The sequence below is a fragment of the Delphinapterus leucas genome, chromosome 5, assembly GCF_059928025.1.
Source record: "Delphinapterus leucas isolate spDelLeu-1000000601 "Yukka" chromosome 5, BTC_Dleu_Yukka2, whole genome shotgun sequence".
NCBI lineage: Eukaryota > Metazoa > Chordata > Mammalia > Artiodactyla > Monodontidae > Delphinapterus > Delphinapterus leucas.
The window spans coordinates 71,127,438-71,144,565 of NC_143133.1; the positions used below are offsets into that span (position 1 = coordinate 71,127,438).

The 17,128-nt window shown below is 40.3% G+C and overlaps 1 protein-coding gene and 1 pseudogene across 5 annotated transcripts in view; one reads left to right on the forward strand and one right to left on the reverse strand.

Moving 5' to 3' along the window:
* TEC (tec protein tyrosine kinase) overlaps positions 1-17,128 on the reverse strand; it is a 149,427-nt gene that overhangs the window by 81,638 nt on the left and 50,661 nt on the right. For all 5 annotated transcript variants that reach the window (XM_089911891.1, XM_089911892.1, XM_089911893.1 and 2 more), the window contains one exon: positions 13,466-13,651. In XM_089911891.1, the coding sequence (XP_089768017.1) occupies positions 13,466-13,603 (138 nt within the window). In that variant the 5' untranslated portion in view covers positions 13,604-13,651. The remainder of the gene's footprint in view (positions 1-13,465; positions 13,652-17,128) is intronic.
* On the forward strand, positions 1,478-10,630 carry LOC111171579 (small ribosomal subunit protein eS8-like; annotated as a pseudogene).

The window sequence follows — 17,128 nt, forward strand, 5'->3', positions numbered from 1 at the left end:
GCTGGTAAGCTCACTCTAGAACCTCAAGAAACATATTATCTCATCCAATGGAAATTGGTCTTGTTTCCTACACATATTTTGGACATAACACCTATCCTTAGAAAGTGATTAAGTGTGGCGTCTGAAAATAAAAGAATGACCCTGTTTAAAAACAAGTTCTGGGGCTTCTGGGGCTTGTTAAGAATCCACCTGCCAATGCAGGGGACACAGGTTAGAGCCCTGGTCCAGGAAGATCCCACATGCCGCGGAGCAACTAAGCCCGTGCGCCACAACTACTGAGCCTGTGCTCTAGAGCCCACAAGCCACAACTACTGAAGTATGCGGGCCTAGACCCCGTGCTCCACAACAAGAGAAGCCACCGCAATGAGAAGCCCGCACACCGCAATAAAGAGTAGCTCCCACTAGCCACAACTAGAGAAAGCCCGCATGGAGCAACGAAGACCCAATGCAGCCAAAAAATAGATAAATAAATAAATAAAATTTAAAAAAAAAATTAAAAAAGTAAGTTCTGAATTACATATTTGATCTTCAGCATCTTTTTCCAAGAAAATTCAAGTCTCTACCCTTTTTTTGATATTGTACTGTAATCAATCCTAGTCAGAAATGAGTTAACCTAAAAATCACCTTACTTTACTATTTTAGTAAGTGTTTAACTTACTTATTTACTATTTTAAAAAGTGTTGAACTAATTACTGCAGTAGATTTTAGGGGTTCTCTTCAACTGTGACACTGTTCTCTACTTGTTGGGATAGACTATGAATGTGAATAAATTCATCTTTAATTAAGTTACCTGTGAGGTTTCTCTGCAAAGAATCATTTAAAGTACTTATGAAATGAACTATTTAACCAAACCCATTTTAAAGTTTTTAAGAGTTACAACTTCAGTTTAACCCTTTCAGTTTCTTTCATCTAAGCATTCACAGTAATATGTTCTTTCCATGAGTCTCTTTTCTGTAAAACTCTAATTTACTGAAATGCATAGAATTCCCACCACCTCACAGGGATGCAGTGAGGAAAAAACAAACACAAATCAACAAGTGCTAAAAGAACACCCTTTCTAAGGTCTTATATATAAAGCTAAAGAATGGAAGGAGGAAGGAAACGTATATATAGAGGTGGTCAGTGAACACACTGTTTAAGGCAGTCCCCCTTCCTTAAACTAGAACAGTGTGGTTTAACAGCACGCTAGCCAGAAAGATAAGACATCTTGGTTCAGCTAGTTAAATGGGATGTCACTTCAGAGAAGGTACCTGACTTGGTTGTTTGTTTCCCAGTGTCTTCACCTGTGAAGTAGATGGTGGGCAAATGTGTTGGTTATCTACAGATACACTTTATGGAGATGCTATGGAGAACAGAGCATTGCAAGTATGTGTGCAAAACCCCTGTACTTTTGTGAACTCTATGCTATGTAAAGTCTAAGAACAGAAGGAAACACAAGGGCAAGGAAAGTTAAGACTCCCAGGTAATCCAGAAAAGCATGGGTGAGTGCAAACAACAGTGGCACACAAGGTTAACTCCAGGTCTCAAGAGGCCCCCTTCAAAACAGACTGGATGCAGTATAGGAAAGTTTGCCATTTTGAATCCAGAAAGGCAGAAGTATAACTTAATCAGACTGTAAGCTTAACAAAACCAGAATCATTCATCTTTTAATTCCTCCATCCCTACCATACTGTACATACTCACTAAATCTTTTCTGTACAAATGATGAATGAATGAAAACAAATGAGCTGAGTCCCATGAAACAGATAAGTGCACAGACTCTCTTTTGCCAGGAAATATATATACATGAAATAAATATATTTTACATATATATATTCCCCTAAAAGGAGAACAATTCACATGTTACAATCTCATGAGCAGGGAATTGCACCTATCCATGTTACTTTTTGCAGTGGCAAATAAAATTAAGGAACAGCTATACCTATGTGATTACTTGGAATAAAGACAGAACTTTTCCAAAAGTCTTCACATACAACTAAGATGATGCGGGCGGGGGCAGGGGGGGAACTCCTTTCTCGCAGTCTATTAAAAATCACTAGAGATTTCATTTAAGTCTCTTACTTACTCATTTAATTTTATTTAACAACTATATTGCACATACTTTGTGCAATTTTTCAATTCAGGTGTTTACCAATGTGGTATCATGCAAATATTATAGGCAGTTGACTAAGATTAAAAATAAAAAAGGTAAATGAAGAGCTTTGGTAAGAAGACTATAACAATGTTTTTAATTATCTGAAGTAGCAATCATCAAGCCATCATGAGATAATATTTATCTCAGAAGTACAGTATATTCACAAAACCCAAAGGCTAATAACATCAAGAGTTCTCTTAAGAGAGTCATGGAATTACTGAATAACCCAGGTGTTTCTAAGTGCCCTTCTATAGGTGATTCTCTACATGTACCTGACCAGTGGCTAAACCATGTTCTAAATGGATTTAGAAACAACTCAAAATGTAGTTTCACTTTCTCAAATGGTCATGTGATTTCTTCTGACAGTTCATACTCCGGCTGTTTACAATAATGTCCACATTTTAGTTTGGGGGAGAGCTTAATACTAATAAATACTAAATAAAAACACAGTTTTGATTCTAACTTTAAATAAGGCATCTTCTCAACAACTAAAATGGAACAAAATTGCATGGGAAATAACTATTACAATGTCGCTAAAGATCTTTTTGCTTACTTGAAATACTAACTGATCATCACTGTTGTAATTTTTACCAACAAAAACTTTTTTGAGCAGGCAATGGGTACAAGATATTGTGTGATATGTTGAAATTAGGAGGCAACAACCTCTGCCTTCAAGGAGATTATTATGTAGTTGGTGACTTTAAAGAGGCAATAACAATAATAATACATATAAATTTAACAGTAATTCTGAAGGGGCTGGCATTTACAACTGGGGGATGGGAAGGTGAACAAGGTCTCTCACTTAAGAGTAAGTCAGACAGAGAAAAACAAGCACCATATGATATCACCTCTATATGGAATCTAAAAGAATGATACAAATGAACTTACTTACAAAACAGAAACAGCTTGGGATTAACAGATACACACTACTTTACATAAAATAGATAAACAACAAGGTCCTACTGTATAGCACAGGGAAGTGTATTCAATATCTTATAATAACCTATAATGAAAAAGAATTTGAAAAAGGATACATATATACACACAAACACACACGACTGAATCACTCTGCTATACACCAGAAACTAACACAACATTATAAATCTATACTTCAATTTTTTAAAAAAATAAAATTTTTTCAAATTTAAAGAAAAAAAGAGGACTTGAGATGGGAATTGGATGAACAGAAGGACAACTGTTAAGCACAGCAAGAGCAAAGCTTCAAAGGCAAAAAAGTGACAAGTATTTTAAGCAAAGGGGTCTGAATAGTCACTAGATGGAGTCCATTCTGTGAACAACCATATTATTTAAGCTGTGTAAGTGCCCTCACCTACCTGGGCAACCCAAACTCATCTTTTCCAAACAAAGGCAGTGCAATCAGAGAGGCTGATCTGAGTTTTGATCCAGGCTTAACAACCAGCTTACTGGGTGACCTGGAGCAAATCATTTCCTTATCTTCAGTTTCCACAAGTGGAAGACTTGAAGGTTACTCTTTAAAGTTCCTTCCAGCTCTAAAATTGTACGACTTCTTCATTACTAACGAATAATCATCCCCATGAATGGGTAATTATCAGCATATAAATCTATGTAGGTCTAGAACAGAACAGTTTCACAGACACACCAAGCCCTCTTCCACCCCAGGGCCTTTGCACATGATGTTCCCACTGCATGAATGGGCTCCTTCTGCCCAACACTGCTCATACTCCAACCCATAGCCAAATGGAGACGTTCCCCAATCCCTCCCCAACCCCACTCCTCACCAAAAATCTATATAGTCTGCACTTTTACCACCAATGCTCCCTCTACTCATATAATTTGGTCTCTTTTTTAACTGTTCCTCAGGGTAAGTGCTATCATACCTATCCTCATCAACAAACACTTAATAGAAGCTACTAATTACAGAACTAGCTTCAAAGATTTCTAAGAATCCCCAGCCCAGCAGTTCACGACGCAGAGAAAAACAAAACTCAGCTTACGAAAATCATGATGTCAGATACAGTTCTTTTTTTTAAAATTCAACAAGTGACACGTACTTCTGATTAAGACAAGTTTCCTTCAAGATAGGCAGGTGGGAAAAGGGGGTGGGGAGGAAATGCTGTTTATTTCAGCTATACTGCCATTTCCCAAACATTCTAGGAATTGTTCTTTTCATAATTGCCTTCAGTGCCTACAGCACAGCTTTTTGAATATATTCAGTCCTAAAATAGCTATATAAAACTCTGATGGAAATTTGACTTTTTGGTAACACTAAAAATTGCCGAGAGCTAAGTCTTCTGAATAAAATAAACTAGGTAATACCATGTATGAACAGAAATGCTGATTTTTCTTAAGGCCTTTGTCTCTCTCATCATGATACAAATCATCACTGAATAAACCACAACTATCACAGCCAGATCCAAGAGTATTTTTTGAGATCTAGAATCCTTTTATTATTTCTACTTTTAAGTAGCATGAGGACCAAACCTTTGATTAAATTCCCTCTTCATTTACTAGAAATTACTCATACTGTACTGTTCTCCAAAAAATGCTTTACATGACTCATAATTATTTAACACAGAAGAAGAAAAAGTTAAAGTTGAGGTTGGGGAGAGAGAAAGTGATTAATATTCATCTCAGTGGACCAGGCTAAAATAACTTATTTCGCAGGAAGGTGATCTTCAGCCCCTAATGATGACCATGAGAATGAGAGTAGGAGAACAACTCTAATGATTTTTAAATCCAATTTCATGTTTGCAGACTCTGATATACAATCACTGAGTATTCATGATGTAGTTGGCATTTTACAACAAACGACAAAGGACAGTATTTCCTCCATGCATTTCTCTTCCTTGCACCATGGACATTTACAAACTTTATGTCTTGACCTACTAAATGCAATGTATGATCAGGGATTAGATCCTGGATTTGGGCAAGGAGGGGAGGTTGAGAAACAGCTATGAAGACATCAGTGGAATGATGAATGAAATTTGACTATGGACTCTGGACCACTTAATACTACTGTATCAGCGTTACATGTCTTGATTTTGATCATTGTACTGTGGTTCTAAAAGAGAATGTCCTTATTTTTAGACAATACACAATGAATTATTTAACAGCAAAAGGGGACTGTGTACAGCTTACTTTCCAATGGTTCGGAAAACATGCATATGAAGAGACCAAGGAAGAGACCAAGAGAATGACAGAGCAAATGGGGCAACCATAGGTAATTTGTGAATCTGAGTAAAGGTTACTTGAGAGTTCCTTGTACTATTCTTGCAACTTTTCTGTGAGTCTGAAACTATAGCAAAATTAAAAGTTACAAAAATATTTTTGGAGTGTGGATGGAACAAATGGTATTCTCCCCCTTTTCTATCTTAAATAGGCTTCTGCTTCCTAGAGGAAAAAAACAGTGAACATTATTAAATGAAAATGGATAATTTGTCAAATTAAGAAGGTAAATCAGACCCTAGGACTTCAGACCTGCATCTTGGCTCTTTTAAGTGATGAGGAAGGTCAGATCCAGGTCAGTAAAATAAGAAAACAGATATGAATCAACAGTGGGGAAGAGACACCAGAGAGGAAACTGAGACACAAAACAGGAAGTTGATACAACCTTATTTCGGAAACAAGGAAACTCAACTGCCAAAAAGAAAATGAGTTTTCATGGGATAATAGAGTTCAGAATTTTCAGAGCCCTAGTACACTAGCCACTGTACCGTCTACAGAGCATCTAGAGCTGTCCCACTTTTTACAAGCTAGTAAATTGATAACCTCTAAAGTCTGATGTAAACACTTCCAATTGTCCTATAGTAAAAGAAACTATTTTGTCCACCCCACACTCGCCCCCCAGAATCCTAGAAAGTGCCAGAAGATATAAATCTTCAGGTAGCAATTAGAAAGGTCTTGTAAACCTATGCTCCCCACTGGGAGTCCACCTAGTCTAGGGATACAACTAAGGGAGAAATATCTGATCATTTCAGAACCTTAGTAAGCTCTTATGCCTATATCACTAGAGTCTCCAGGTTCCAGGGGTGGTAAAGAAAACAACTCTATATGACCCAGAAGGCCTTATAGAAATATGAGAGGTTGCCCAGGATATTCAAGAGACTCGTGCCATCATCTTATAACTACCTCCACTATCCCGACAGTTAACCTGGGTAAAAGGTTAAATTTTCAAACAACTCATCACATAGAATGTTTGATTTCAGTACAACTGGAATAAAACAATAAGGGAGGCATTATAGGAAGAGCACTGAACTTAGAGTCAGAATACCAAGGCTCAAATCCTGACCCTTCTACTTATTAGCAGCATGACAACCTTTCTGGTTGTTCATGATGTTTGCATAGGATAAATCTGCCCTGCCTGCTTCTAAGGGTTGAGGTCTCCCCATGTCTCCTTTGGACCCATCCAGCCATCCAACGTGTATTGAGCACTCAACTCTGCACTAAACTCTCAGAAATACGAAGATAGAAAAGCTATGAACCCTGCCCTCAAAGAGCTTAAAGTCCAACGGGGGACACAGATATGTAGATAGAGTCAAGCAACCAAGATGTCATGATAAAAATATGAACAGGGCACAAAGGGCTGAGGTGGGCTGGGGATTCCACCACTGGTGGGAGGGATACAGGAAAGGCTTCAGAGAAGGTGGGGATTGAGCTGAGTCAGAAAAGATGAGTAAGTGATTACTAGGGCACTCAACACATTTCTGATGGATAAAATAGATATGGATAGATAGACAGATCCTGGTAGGCAGGTAAAGGAATATATCACTTCAAGTTGATTGAACAATAGTAACAAAGGCACAATGTGAAAGAGTAACTGCAGGTAGAAGACAGCTGGGGATGGAGGAAGGAGAGAGGGAAGACAAGGAAAAAGGCCATCAAGTACCTTGTATTCCAAGCTAAGGAGTTTTAACTTGATCGTAGAGCAGATGCAAATCTACAAGTTTTAAAAATCCCTTTTATGGTTTTATAGTTGAAAGATGAAGATCCAAAAGTAAAATCAACTAGGGCAGTAAAATCAACTAGGGCACCAAGAGAATGGAGTTGGGAGCTGCAATAAGGTTGTAATGAAGGGAAGGAGAATTCACAGGACTTGGAAATAGATCGGATGTGTGCTGGGTTGAAACAGTGATGGCAAGGGAGTTAAGGGTATAAAGAGACAATATATTTATATGAAAGCAATTTCTAAACTATAAAAACAATTGAAGAACACTGTTTTCTAAAGTCCAATTAGATAGTGGCAGAATCAGACAAAAATCCCCGTTTTGTCTGACGTTAATTTTCTTCTACCACAAAGAAATTTTTTTAAAAAATCATAGCTGAAAGTAATAAAAATATCCTCAAAAGTTTTAAAATAAAACTTCATCTGTATTATAGAGAGATTTAATAGATTTTTTTCCTAAGTTTCCCCAGAGTATCAAGGTTGTTTCAAAGACAGGCTCTGAAGAAACAGCCCTGCAACTCATTAGTATTTGACCTTGTGTAAGTTTTTAAACTTTCTGAGCCTCGTATCACTCATTTTTGAAATGGGGGTACTAATAAGACTTCATACAGTATTGTTTTGAGGAATAAAGAAAATAATGCATGTACTTATTTAGCACAGTGCCTGGCCTGTATTGGGTACTCAATAATTTGTATCATAATTACTACTAATGTGCACGAAAGAGTTAACATGACAGGCCTATGATGCTGCCTACAAGGTTGGTCCTTGGCTGGGTTCTGGGAACTCGCATTTTGAGAGGGGAGGGCTCTCCCATTCCCAGCACTGATAAGAATGGCTCACTGGGCCTAACCTGTTTGTACAAACCACCTGGCTTGTGCTGAACCCCTGCTTTCCTTCTGGAGTCTGGAATTTTCGTACATGCTTAGACAGAGGGTGCCTATGTGACCAGCCTCCAATGAAAACCTTGGCCACTGAGTCTCTAACGAGGTTCCCAGTTAGAAAACATTTCACAATTGTCACAATCCGGTAATGGAGGAATTATATACCCCCTTTGTGGCTCTGCTGAGAAAGGACTCTTGCGAGCTTGTGACTGGTTTCCTCCAGACTTGCCCCAGGCACCTTTTCCCTTGCTGATTTTGCCGTTTTCTTCTTTCACTGAAATAAATCATAGCAGTGAGTTAAACTCACCGCTCAGTCCCCTGAGTCCTCCTAGTGAATTACTGAACCTGGGGGTAGCCTTGGGGATCCCTGACACAACTAGTCTCCCTATTCCTCAACCTTATAAACTACTGTCAGTTTTCATAACAGAGGAGTGTTACAGACAAGAAACCAACAAAATTGGTAATACCAAAGTCCAATTATAAAAATGTCCTGATTTCTTAGCTAACAATAGTTGCAGATTTACACGCTACTCGAAATTTTTGTATTCAAATATCTAAACATATAAAAATCTCTCCATTCCTTGTTTTCTCACCATTATTTAACAGGCCTTTTTTCTTTCTTTTTTTTTTATTTTTTTTTTTGCGGTATGCGGGCCTCTCACTGTTGTGGTGGAGCACAGGCTCCGGAGGCACACGCTCAGCAGCCATGGCTCACGGGCCCAGCCGCTCCGCGGCATGTGGACCGGAACACGAACCCGTGTCCCCTGCATCGGCAGGCGGACTCCCAACCACTGCGCCACCAGGGAAGCCCCAAAAGGCCTTTTTTCTGATTAAACTCCAGTCCTGTTCTTCCCTGGATTCCATCTCAAAACCATGTGGAGGCTCCAGCAGAACGTCAGGTGGTCTAACCCCTGTGTCATTTAGTTCCCTGACCAGAAAGCAAGAGCGCAGTTTCCTTTGTTCTGTGTTATTATAAGAAGAGCAAACAATATAAATCGTCAGTAAGATCTTTTATTGGTTCACTAGAAGATGCAGAAACATAAGCTAGTTGAGAAAGAGCAAGGAGGACAAACCAAAGAATGGCCCACAGCAGAAACGGAAACACAAGTTTTACATGAGACTTGGAAGAAGCAGCTTGACTGAATTTCTCATCATCTAGAACAGAATTTCTTAGCATACTTTGAAAAGTACAATAAACTGTACTTAATAGGAAAATTTTCAGTAAAAGCTTATTGCCGTCCTATCGAAGGAGCTGGGGTCCAGAGAACCAGGAAAAGATTGATGTCTGACTCTGTGATTAACTGAGAGTTTTAATAAAGGATGAATGTCACTGAATTGCTACAAAGAAACTAGGAATCATAGCTACTACATCAATCAGTAGCCTACCCAGTATTTATTTTAAAAACAGAACTATGAACAACTAAAATAAATATCTCTGGGGCTACCGCAGAATGGCCCCCATGGTTTTTCTAATCCACTTAGAGTCTTACAAGTCTTACACTTTTAACATTTTCTTTTAATACCTGTTGACTCTGGGCACTGGGCTGGCAGGGCCCAGCCCTGGGCTCCCTGGCTGAGGCTCCTGCCCCCTGCTTCCACACGTAGGCATCTCTCGGGACAATTGGCACAAGAGCCGCAAGACCGGGGACAAGAGAAAGCCCTACCACAGGAAGTGGAGGTATGAGCTGGAACGCCCTGCTGCCAACACCAAGATTGGACCCCGCCGCATACACACAGTCCATGTGCAAGGAGGGGCAACAAGAATTACCCGGCTTTGAGGCTAGACGTGGGGAACTTCTCCTGGGGCTCGGAGTGTTGTACACGCAAGACAAGGATCATTGATGTTGTCTACAATGCATCCAACAACAAACTGGTCCGTACCAAGACCCTGGTGAAGAACTGCATCATGCTCACTGACAGCACACGGTACCGGTAGTGGTACAAGTCCCACTGTGCACTGCCCCTGGGCCACAAGAAGGGGGCCAAGCTGACTCCTGAGGAGGAAGAGATTTTAAACAAAAAACGATCAAAGAATATTCAGAAGAAATATGATAAAAGGGGGCTTCCCTGGTGGCGCAGTGGTTAAGAATCCACCTGCCAGTGCAGGGGACACGGGTTCAAGCCCTGGTCCAGGAAGATCCCACATGCCACAGAGCAACTAAGCCCATGCACCACAACAACTGAGCCTGTGCTCTAGAGCCTGCAAGCGACAACTACTGAGCCCATGTGCCACAACTACTGAAGCCCACGCGCCCTAGAGCCCATGCTCCACAACAAGAGAAGACACCGCACTGAGAAGCCCGCGCACCACGACAAAGAGTAGCCCCCACTCGCCGCAACTAGAGAAAGCCCACGCACAGCAACAAAGACCCAAAGCAACCAAAAAGTAATTAATTAATTTAAAAAAACTTTCAACATAAAATACACTGCTATAAATAAATTTTTTTAAAAACAGAAAGAAATATGATGAAAGGAAAAAGAATGTCAGGACTTGCCTGGTGGTACAGTGGTTAAGAATCCGCTTGCCAGTGGAGGGGGCACTGGTTCAAGCCTTGGTCTGGGAAGATCCCACATGCAGCAGAGGAACTAAGCCTGTGCACCGCAACTACTGAGCCTGCACTCTAGAGCCCACAAGCCACAACTACTGAGCCCCCATGCCACAACTACTGGAGCCCGCTTGCCTACAGCCCATGCTCCACAACGAGAGAAGCCACCTCAATGAGAAGCCTGTGCACTGCAGCGAAGAGTAGCCCCTGCTCGCTGCAACTAGAGAAAGCCCTCAGGCAGCAACGAAGACCCAACGCAGGCAAAAATAAATGAATGAATGAAGAAAAAAAGAAAAAGAATGCCAAAATCAGCAGTCTTCTATAGGAGCAGTTCCAGCAGGACAAGCTTCTTGCATGCATCACTTCAAGAGCAGGCCAGTGTGGCTGAGCAGATCACTATGTGCTAGAGGGAAAGGAGCTGGAGTTCTATCTGAGGAAAATCAAGGCCCAGAAAGGCAAATAAATCCTCTTCCCTCCTATCTTAGCTCATATAATAAAGGTGTTTATTGTTCTAAAAAATGTGGGTTACCCACATTACAGCCCTTTTCAGATCACAGCTTCTAGGGCGAGGGAGATGAAAACAAGAACATTTACCCAAGGAAAACAGAGAACTGGGCAGATTAACCCAAACAGGGAAGAAACATAACAGTGAAGTGCTACTGGGCTTACCTAGGAGCTAGGCTGAGAGCTGTCAAGAAGGAATTCTGCCTAGTACTGTCAGAACTTTTATTGTCTCAAGAATTCAGATTCTTACCTTAAAATTCCTGACTTTTTAATATAGTTAACTATTTCTTTTTAACTGTGGGAGGCAAACAAATCTGCAACCATATTTCCAACTGAAGGTCATAAGTTTGCCAATGAACATCAGTCCGCAAGAAAAGAATCCAGGAGGGATCAGAATGCCCAGCTCATGGGAGGAGGGGGCGGTTCAGGCAGGACTAGCTAACGGGACTAGGCTCCCTGGGCCAGTCAGCAGTAGCCAGAAAGGAGATGGATTCTTCTTGTTTTTTCTTTTTTTTTTTTAATTGAAGTATAGTTGATTTACAATATTGTATTAGTTTCAGATGTACAGCACAGTGATTCAGGTTTCTTGCAGATTATATTCCATTATACGTTATTACAAGATATCGGGTATAATTCCCTGTGCTATACAGTAAATCAATGCTAAGTGTCAGAGGCTGGGCTGTTACATGTTGTGACAACCTCTTCATTCTGTCCTTTCTGGTTCTCATGGTAGGGGAGGCTGCTGCCAAGAAAGACAGTGGGTCAGGTTCTGAAGTAAGAGGGTTTCCACTGTTCTCTTTATTCTGCTTAAGCTAAAGCAATTAGGGCACTTTTAACTTTGTATCATCTTTGTATTATCATTTACCATCTTCAAAGTGACTTAACAATTACAAGGTATTTCAATTGTATGGGTCCATGTTTCTAAGCAGGTAATGTAGGTTTCTGAGGTTTTTTTTGGTTAGTAAAGGACCACACTTTCCCACGTTTACTGTTACATTCCTATTCTTTTCTTATGATATTATTCAAATCATGACAAATCATTATTATACAGCAAAAAATTATTAATGTTTCCCCTTAAAATTTATTTTAGATTTTAAAATAATTCATATTTCTAGTCTTATCTGAAACCCTTTTGGAATCCTCAGTTTTTCAGATTTAATAAGTGTAATATAGCACATATACCATATACACTCCCAGCAAGAACTGGACAGCCCCACATAATTAAACACATTACTAATTCTGCACACACACACACACACACACAAATCACACTAAGATAAAGACTAAAAATAGCTTCATCTAAGGTCAGGTTTTGCAACTGAAAGAGTTTTTGAAGTTTGGGTCTTCAGCATTTTGGGGATTTAGGAAGGTGGGTAAAGGACTATAGTCCTAAATTACGTGAACCTGCAAAATTCCACAATGACAAGCCACAGCAGAAATTAACAGAGTTGAGGACCACCAGCCAGAAGCAATGCCATTCTGCTGTATTGGGGGAACCAAAATACAGAGAAATCAGTGGGAGAAATTAGTGGAAGTAAAACAAAACAAAAACAAAATAAAAATGAGTAAATCCATTTCTGAGGAAGGTGCTCTAGGAAAATAGCAGAATTAAATAAACTAAAATCAAACATCAAGATCACCAACAATCTACTGTAACCAAGTAGACAATGGCATGTGGTCAAAAAGGGCAACACTGTCTCCCAGCCATTCCCTAGAACCCAAGAAAATTTCTAAAAGGGAGGAACGTGGCTGGGCCTGCAGTACTAGATGAGGCACTCCCAAGATGGCAGGAGAAAAAAAGATGGGTCAGAGGCCACTGTATATGCATGCACCTCATCTAGTGGTAGAACCAGAGGCTAAAACAACTGAAAAGCCAGGAGCTGGCTGACAACATGGCCCTCCTCTGCCACCTGCTCATTGACCAGGTTCTTAGTGAGCCACTGCCCTCTGCTCCCATCAAAGGAACTTTGCACTAGCTGCTTATCACAAAAAAAAGTTGAACAGTTCTGTTGTCAGTCAACTCCACCAAATCACTAAGCAGTTTTAAGTAACTTTCACTTAATAATGAAGAAATATTCATATAAAGTGATGAACATAGACAGTTTACATGTGCTAAAGAAGACTTTTATACATAATATGATAGTTTATGGAAAAGAGCCAGGTACACAACATACTTAATGAATTCCACAAGGATCTAAAACTGATGTAGGGATTTGTTTTCTCTAACACATTAATTCAGTAGGCCGATATAAAATTGTATACCCATGTATATACTAAACCCATAATTACCAGACTTGTGAAAAATGTCTATCCATATCCTTAACTTTATCTTTCAAATCCAAATGATAATAAATCATTACCTTAACTTCATTAACCTAAAGCTTACTCCATAAGATTTGGAGGGTATGCAGAATGTCAGTATTATAAAACAGTATCAACATGGAAAGCAACAAAGTAAACTTTGATTGTCTCCTACCTCTGCCCGACCCTCATAGTAGGTTAACATGGACTCTGTTAGCACAAAAAGTCTCTCTTTGTAGTTTAAGGGCGATGTCTTCTTTTTCTGCTGTGACCTTTTAATAAGAATCTCTTCCAGAATAGTGTTAAAATTCATCTCGGTCTTCTGATCACTGTTTCTCCTGCCATTGAAGATCCCAGGGTTCTGAAGTAAGAAAATAAACAGTTGCAATAAAATGCGACATGTTAATTATCCAAGAAGGCTGTCATTCCAAATTTACCAAAACAGATTTTACTCTGACCACAGCTAGAGCCGAGGAATGTTACTCCATGCACCTGGACTAAAAATGCCCAGGGCATGAAAGTTCAACCTCCTCTTCTTCCCCAGCCCCATCCTGTTCCTCCATGTCCCTGGATTTCATAAGAAAATCTAATCAAGGTTTGCCATGATGATGATGATTCACTCCTTTGTCCCTCCCTGCCATCCCTTAGCTTGCTGGCACACTCTTCTGCTATCTGATTGCAGGGAAACAAATATCTCAGCAGGAAAAGTACATTTCATTGCCTGCATGGCTGGTTTAGGCTGATATTTAAATTGCCTCACGATCTTGGTACACAAAACAGACAAGCACACAGGCACGGTAGACTGTGAACAAAATGCATTACCATAGTGGTGGATAGCATTCAATCTCCAGCTCTAGTAAGGATGTAATCTTGATCAAGCATCCTCGCCACCAGAGCCACGAGGATGTTCTCTGATACCTACACTACCATGCTCCACATTTCTCTTCCCTATGGCTCCTGTCTCAACCACAAGAGGAAGGAAACCCACCCAGTTACAGCTAATCCTACTCAGCCAACCTACTCTACACAGCTGCCCCTCAGGGCAGAGCTCACCTGTATAAGGTTCTCAGCCATATATTTGGAGCCCCACGTCTAGACTATCCATGCCTAGACTAATAAGCCTTCTAAAATCCAACAAAATTTAAGATACTCAGAAAAGGCCTGAACATTCTTACCTGAGACAAGTTGAATGGACAACAGCCCTTTCTTCCCTGCCCTCCACCACACCCTGACAAGAAGTCATTGTGTATCAAACCACAGAGGCAACAGGAGTCATGTGAAGAGCACAGCCGGGAACCTGATACTGCCAGTGAGGAAGCCTACCATCTTCACGCCCAACCCGACACCTCGGAAACACCCTTGCAACTCCCTATTACTGAACTCTCGTCATCCAATCAGGCCCTCCATTTTCTGGAAAGTTACTTTACAACAGCTTAACCTCTGAATATCATCAGTTTCCTTCATTCATAAAATATGGAGGTAAATACCACAAGGTTACTGAGATGTGGGAGAGAACTTATTAAGAAAACACCACACAATCATTAATCATTAGAGAAATGCAAATCAAAACTACAATGAGATATCATCTCACACAGGTCAGAATGGCCATCATCAAAAAATCTAGAAACAATAAATGCTGGAGAAGGTGTGGAGAAAAGGGAACCCTCTTGCACTGTTGGTGGGAATGTAAATTGATACAGCCACTATGGAGAACAGTAAGGAGGTTCCTTAAAAAACTACCAATAGGGGCTTCCCTGGTGGTGCAGTGGTTGAGAGTCTGCCTGCCGATGCAGGGGATGCGGGTTCGTGCCCCGGTCCGGGAGGATCCCACATGCCACGGAGTGGCTGGGCCCGTGAGCCATGGCTGCTGAGCCTGCGCGTCCGGAGCCTGTGCTCCACAACGGGAGAGGCCACAATAGTGAGAGGCCCGCGTACCGGAAAAAAAAAAAAAAAACAAAACTACAAATAGAACTACCATACGACCCAGCAATCCCACTACTGGGCACATACCCAGAGAAAACCGTAATTCAAAAAGACACATGCACCCCAATGTTCATTGCAGCACTATTACCAATAGCCAGGACATGGAAGCAACCTAAGTGTCCATCAACAGATGAATGGATAAAGAAGATGTGGCACATAAATACAATGGAATATTACTCAGCCATAAAAAGAAACGAAATTGAGTTATTTGTAGTGAGTGGAGTTAAGTCATACAGAGTGAAGTTAAGTCAGAAAGAGAAAAACAAATACCGTATGCTAACACATATATATGGAATATAAGGGGAAAGAAAAAAAGGTCATGAAGAACCTAGTGGTAAGATGGGAATAAAGACACAGACCTACTAGAGGATGGACTTGAGGATATGGGGAGGGGGAGGGGTAAGCTGGGACGAAGTGAGAGAGTGGCATGGACATATATACACTACCAAAGGTAAAATAGACAGCTAGTGGGAAGCAGCCGCATAGCACAGGGAGATCAGCTTGGTGCTTTGTGACCACCTAGAGGGGTGGGATAGGGAGGGTGTGAGGGAGGGAGACGCCAAGAGGGAAGAGATATGGGAACGTATGTATATGTATAACTGATTCACTTTGTTATAAAGCAGAAACTAGTACACCATTGTAAAGCAATTATACTCCAATAAAGATGTTAAAAAAAAAAAAAGACGGACACCAACCTCTCAATACCAAAAACTGAAGAGAGCAAATGAATTTATATTCAAACAGAAATAGACCCATAGACATAGAAAACAAACTTATGGTTACCAAAGGGGAAAGGTGGTGGGGATAAATTAGGAGTTTGGAATTAACATATACACACTGCTATAAATAAAATAAGATAACTAACAAGGATGTACTGTACAGCACAGGGAACTAGACTCAATATTTTGTAATAACCTATAAGAGAAAAGAATCTGAAAAGATATATATATATAAGTATGTATAACTGAATCATTGTGCTGTACATCTGAAACTAACACAACATTGTAAATCAACAATACTTCAATAAAAATACATACATACACACATAATTAATTTTTTAAGAAAACTGGACACAGTCTCTCTGGAGACAGTCTCTTTTAAAAAACTGGAGACAGTCTCTCTAATTAATATTTTTTAAAAACTGGAGACAGCAGATTTACCAAAACATTGTAAATCAACAATACTTCAATAAAAATACATACATACATAATTAATTAATTTTTTTAAAAAACTGGAGAAATAATAGGCTTGATGTTCTAAAGTAGAAAACGAAGATGAAACAAAATTTCAGAGTCCTCCAGCTCACTCTCCCAACCATTTTCCACACCGAAAAGAACTGACCCATTCAGAAATAAGAATCACAAAGGAACCAACTCTGGGTTAAAAATATCTTTTTAAAATAAAACTCGTAGCTGCAGGTTAAGCCCCTTTTCTCTGTGTCTCCTTGAAGGTGAACACAAGAACACTCTTTTCTTGGGACTTTCCTGGTGGCGCAGTGGTTAAGAATCCGCCTGTCAATGCAGGGGACACAGGTTCAAGCCCTGGTCCGGGAAGATCCCACATGCTGCGGAGCAACTAAGCCCGTGCGCCACAACTACTGAGCCTGCGCTCTAAAGCCTGTGAGCCACAACTACAGAAGACTGTGCACCTGGAGCCTGTGCTCCACCACAAAGAGAAGCCACCACGATGAGAAGCCCGCGCACCGCAATGAAGAGTAGCCCCACCCGCCGCAATTAGAGAAGGCCCAAATGCAGCAACGAAGACCCAACGCAGCCAAAAATAGATAAATAAATTTATTTTAAAAAGAAAGAACACTCTTTTCTTTACTCTGACTGCTAATTGTTAAAAGTTTGAA